At 33.8% G+C, this 6,000-nt stretch overlaps 1 protein-coding gene across 2 annotated transcripts in view; it reads right to left on the bottom strand.

Moving 5' to 3' along the window:
• Positions 1–394: 394 nt before the first annotated feature.
• Positions 395–6,000, bottom strand: part of LOC145287897 (uncharacterized) — a 129,060-nt gene continuing 123,454 nt past the window's right edge. For both annotated transcript variants that reach the window (XM_080135837.1, XM_080135838.1), the window contains one exon: positions 395–1,059. In XM_080135837.1, coding sequence (XP_079991963.1) covers positions 668–1,059 — 392 coding nt within the window. In that variant the 3' untranslated portion in view covers positions 395–667. The remainder of the gene's footprint in view (positions 1,060–6,000) is intronic.

Genomic DNA, 6,000 nt, shown 5'->3' with positions numbered 1-6,000 from the left:
CTTCTAAATCATAACAAAAGCAACATTTAACAGTCATCACTTTGAAGCCCAAAACCTAGTGTAATGTTTTGATTCGTGAGAAGATGACAGAAGTTGTAACATTATGTTCATCAGCTCTGCTATATATATTTTTGCAAGTATAACATATTGATAACTATAAACTAATGAAAATTATAATAAATATTATTTCATTGTATTTTTAAAACATACATACATACATATATATATATATATATAATTACACACACACACACAGGTATAGTTTTAGATATGTGCACTTTGGGTTTACAAACAAAGACCAACGGACCAGCGTTTTTCATGTTTGGTTTTTATTTACTCAATCTATTAAAGTTTTAGTTTAGTGACCCAAATTAGAATTAAAAAAAATGAATGATGGGGGGTGGAGGGGGGGGTCAAGAAAATACTCATCACACTTTAAGCTGAACTGATATCCTATACTAGAGGCATGGTTTGAAAATTCATGATCAGGACCAGTTAAGCAAATCCTCTTTATTGTGTATACGTGAAGGGATGGGGAGAGACATTCCAATATTCGTCTCAATCAGTCCATCTTTTAAGCCTGACCTTTGCACTCGCAGAAAGTCCATCTAGAACAGAAAACCCTGTCAGGCAATTAGGAAAAAAAATTTAAAAAAATTAGAGAAAGTTAAGAATAGAAATCATAGGTGCTGTCGGGCTCCACTTGTTCGTGGGAGGCAGTGGTTATAGATTCTGCAGCAGCCTCATTAAAACTTGGCTCTCTACAGTCTGAAGATTCAACAACTTCCCGGCAGGATGACGACAATGATAATGAGGATGCCAAAGCTGATGATGATGATGATGGCAGTGGAGACGATGGAGTGGCTGTGAAGGTTTGTGCAGGAAGTGGTGGCGGCTGATATAGTACTAAGGCCATCGACTGCTCATGTGGTTTGGAATATGGAGAGTTGAGCAGCTCACTCGGGGTTGCATTGTCGGAAGTGGTTCGTCTGTTGTTGAGGTCCTGATCCACAAATTGGTAAGTGGATTTATCAGGAATTTGGAAGGAAACATCAGTACCTGAAGAACGAAAAAGAAAACAATGCCAGCACTACCTGGTTAGCAAAGAAATCATTGCAAGGCAATCGGAAGTGCATACAAAGAAATTAAGGCAAACAGAAAAATAGAACTTATAACTTAGTTTGGGGCTATTGATTATTCATACAATATCCATATTTTATTTTTTATTTTTACTGAAAATTGCTCCAGACAAGGCATGAAGCCACTTAATGTTAGAAGCTATATTAAAAAAACAAACCAAAAATAAACACTTCAAAGTCAAAATTAGCCAACGATAAGTGTTAGATGGATAGATTCAAATCTAAAAAAAAAAAAACAGCAATTCTTATCCCTTTGTCAGAAACATTGCTCATGGAATGTACAGACTAAACAACAAAATAAGAGAAGTGAGAGTTACGAGGCTGCAAAAGTAAAATGAAGGTTTATTTTCTATTCTCATAATCTAATTTCTAGATACACACACAAGCTATTGAGGTTGTTTAGATGTTTTTTTTTAATCATGGTAATATCGTTGGGGCTGGTGCTAGTATGATCATAAGAGTTGAAGTTAATGGAAATTCTGGTTTTACTAACGAGCAAAGCATTATCACCGTTGATCACGGAGAGAGTCTAGAAATGTGTATATATTGTGATGATATAAAGAAGTAAAACCTGGCCAGTGAGAGTTGAGGACATGTGTTGCATGAAGAGAAATTATAGAATAATGAAATGATGGATGTTTAATGCGCTAGAGCAGAATGTTATGGAAATTCAGATTGGCCAAATGAAGATTAGTAAAAGAAAACTTCAAATAGGATACATATATTAGCAAAAAAAAATAAAAAATAAAAACTCTAGCTTAATTGAAATGTGTATATATAAAAAAAAAAACATCAAATATATCACTGAAGCAGTGTTATTTGGTTTGTTTTAGGTCATAACCTCATTAGGTCATTTAATGTCAAACCAGTAGAATTATAGATGTACTCATAAAAGTTTGTACGTAGATGCATCTTTAATTTGACAACAGACAGTTTTGTTGGTGGGTTGATTTATTTTTACAACATACAAACGCTTGAAAAATTCAATGTAAGTGTAAAACTCGCCGTAAAAGGAATCACTGTGCACAATTTATTACAATATACAAAGTTCCTTAAATAAGTTTCCAAACTTTTTTCGGCACTTTTATTGATAGTATACACATGAAACTCTAGTCCCCTTCAAAGTAATCTCCTCCGGCTGCAATGCACTTGTTGTACCATTCCAACAACTTCTGGAAGACCTCATAGAAGTCCTCTTATGCGAGCATGTCAATAATCCTCGTCACAGCCTCTTTCATTTCCTCAATTATCTCATAAAAGCCTCTAAGGTTTTCCTTGAGCTTAGGGAATAGCCAAAAATCACAAGGAGCAAGGTCTGAACTATAAGGAAGGGGATGAACTGTATTGATACCCATTTTGGTCAAATAGTCTGTGACTAGGAGAGAGTTGTGGACCGATGCATTAGGACAAACTTCCCACAAATCTTCCACATCTCCAGTTCCTCGCAAATAACTGTGTGCACAGTTCCCATACCGATATCAACTGTGTACTTGTTGTCGCTATAGACACACGACAGGCTTTATCCATGAAATTATTTATTTGGCCAATCAACTCTGGTGTTCTGACTTCCCTCACCTCATCATCCCTCACAGACTCCTTGCCTTTCTTGAATCTCTTATGTCACTCAAAAGCTGATGCTCGATTCAGAAAGATAGTCCCAAAGTAGTCTGAAGCATTCCATACGTTCTGTAGCATTTTTCGCAAGTTTAAAACAATCTTATTGCATATCGTTCTTCTAAAGTGTCCTCACGTCCAGATTACATTTTTAAAATTCACCAGCTGTAACAATCAGGCTTTAGTAGGGTGTATTCCAATTCCTACTGTAGCTGTTCATTTGAACCGGAAATCATAAAAATTAGTCATCCATCTCATAAGATGTATAGCAATAATATACTAAATTTTCAAGAGTCTATGACAATTTTAAATGCCTGTACAAAAAAGTCTGGAAACTTATTTAAGGCACTTTGTATATTTTGAGAACAATTCTTACACATTAAATTGTGGCATTATTGTCTCACTGTGACAATATTTATTAATGAAATGCTAAATCAAGAAAGGGTTGATACAAAACTTTGGGTTTCTGAAAGAAAAAAAACAAACTTGCATCATGTAAGTAGGATTTTTTTTTCTCATTATTCAAATAAAATTTGCTTGATAAGTTGGTTGGCCTTGTAACTGGCATAAGTCATTTGGGGTCAGTAGACAGTGTTGACCGATATTTTTCACAGAGTTTGGAAAAACTAAGACAAATTCCATTTCACTGAGAAAGAGACAGATGATGAAATAATCGAGACAGTGAGAGAGGGGAGAGCCTTCTCTTTCCTGGGACAAAAATGAGAGAAAGAAATAATTTAACGAAATGAGAGGGAATCTTCCCCTCTTGAGACAACAGATAGTAAGTTTGAAAAGGAGCGGGCAGTACTGAATTGCCTTGTTCAATTCTTAACACAATATAATCTACTGTATTCTGTGGCCAAGTGACTCCATTCTGCTTGTCATCGAAATTCATATCACTAAGAGACAGATTCTGAACTTAAGATGAATATTGCCAAACAAAAATTACCTAGAACTTAAAAACCAAGCCAGTCTAAAAACACTTTAATTAGAAAAGTTGAATTATTTGTTGCACTGGCATAGATATTAAAAGCCCACTTTTCTATTAAGGAAGTTGTATTCACTTTTCTATCTGAAAAGAAAATACAACTTCCTCATATACTTAGTTAGTTAGCAACTTTAAAAATGATAACTTATTTGCATATTCCTTTAAAAACGAACTTTTATTAATTCACTGTTTGTTTTTTGTGTTTTCTTTTCTTATTTTTGAGGATTAGTTTCATTTCACTCTTACGCACAGCTCTATTTGTGTATATTTTCTACCTTGTAGCATTTGGGGTTGCATTTAGAGTAAATGTGTAACTGTCTCTACCAAGCTACTCTGTTACAAATTTGAAACTCAATGCATAGGAAATTCTACCCTGTAGAACAAAATTGATTAGGTTTTTAGCTGGTTAAAAATAGCTGCTATGGCGGTAAAAATTGAAAAATTGCTACTTGGCAAACGTTAAGTCTACTAAACGTGCATCTTCTACGCATGTGCAAATATTCATTTATAAGTTTTGGTATGTATCTGGACTTAGCTTGGATGGTAACGAATAATGCTAGAGTGCTACATATTTTGGTTTCAATTCTAGCTGATGGCACCCAAGTCTTTTTTTTTTTTTTTTAGTTTTTGAAATCACTACTATATATTGGTAGAATATATTAATAATACTTGATAGAGAATTGGTTCCATAATAATAAACATGAAACCTGCATCACTTAAAATATCATATTTAAGCATATTACAGGGCAACATTAGACAGCGTGCTAGTTTTTTTATACAAATCAAAAACAGCTATCAAATTATTTTTTGCTTTTGTGTTTAAAAGCGACCTCTGCTCTTTAGTGATACAACTGATGGTCCAAGCTAGATGATCATCCTTATGATCTTGACAATGTGGGGCTATAAGTAATCTGATGGGACTGAACCCTTCAACATTTAAGATCTTTATTAGCGCAGCAACATTTCTGTAAGCAAGTACCAAGTGCCCATCCAGAACATCGGAACAGCCTAAGTTGGGGAGGTCACTAGAAAGAGGAGAAAAGTGCTGCACGCCAAGTTCAGTATAAGTAAGTGCTTTATCATATATAGAACTATCATTGATCTTTATTCTTACATGATTTGGATTCATCCAAGAAGTTTGTATAAATGTATTTGTATTATATGAAAGAATAGAAAATAAGTAGAAAATCGATTTTTACAGAATTTCTATTGATAAAAAGTCCAACATAAGACTAAATATTGTGGGATAGATTAAAGTAGGGGTCTGGATCCGATTCTGGTAGAACTGATAAAAAAATAATTTACAAAATTACTAAATACTGGTTCAGTTATTTGCAAAATAATCAGTAACCCTTATTCTCAAGTTGCCCCTGACTTGGCTAAATTGGGACCTAACAGGTAAAAAAAAGGGTAATATATTTAACTTCTTCCCATTTTTGAAAAGCATCTCTAAAAGTTTCATCAGTTACGCTCCACTCTCCAAATAGCATATCCCGTATGTAACGGTGAAGTTCAAAACCACATTTCTGCATCTTCAATGTGCAGATTGAATGGACACATTTATTTCAACGATACTCATTTTTAGTATTAATTCAAATGGTCAGTTTAAGTCATTGCAGAGTTCAGTTCCCTTTAACAAAGAACTAAAGGGAAGTTTGTATTAAGTTGATTTCTAAAAGAAAAAAAAAGAAAGAAAAATGATGCATTTCAAGTAAAAACACTAGTACATACTTGTGGGTCATGTGAAAATTAGTAAAAATTAAAAACATTTATGAAAAATGATCGAGTATAAAAGTTATTACAAGTAAAAATAAAATTTATCGAATATTGCAGTTTTACCGTAGGGGAGGTAACTGTAGTCTATCAATTTGACGAAATTGCTTAACTTTGGTGATCTAATGAGAACCTGTATGCCAACATCATTATGCTGCACATCCTGGACTATATATGCGGGTATATTTACTTAGTGATCAACTCTCAGTGTGATTATTTCTGATTGGTCGGAGGGATGTGAATAACAAATTTAAATTTAAATATTCAACCAACGAAAATTTAGTATTTTACAAGAATTGTTTTTTTTTTTTTCATCCGCTGGTTTTGTTATTGTTTGTTGCTGTATGCTTGGAAAGGGTTCTATCAGTAAAGGGTTAACTATTAGTTAGAAGTAAAACTTATTTCAGAATGAAATCTTGCCAATCATCGTCTAACACATGTTTAACACAGTGTGGAATGACTATTTGGAAAGCCAACGTTTGTTTT

The sequence above is a fragment of the Euprymna scolopes genome, chromosome 11, assembly GCF_053919585.1.
Source record: "Euprymna scolopes isolate OS-2025 chromosome 11, ASM5391958v1, whole genome shotgun sequence".
NCBI classification, from domain to species: Eukaryota; Metazoa; Mollusca; class Cephalopoda; order Sepiida; family Sepiolidae; genus Euprymna; species Euprymna scolopes.
The sequence above is the reverse complement of the archived record's forward strand: the minus strand, read 5'-3'. Positions and strand labels throughout refer to the sequence as shown.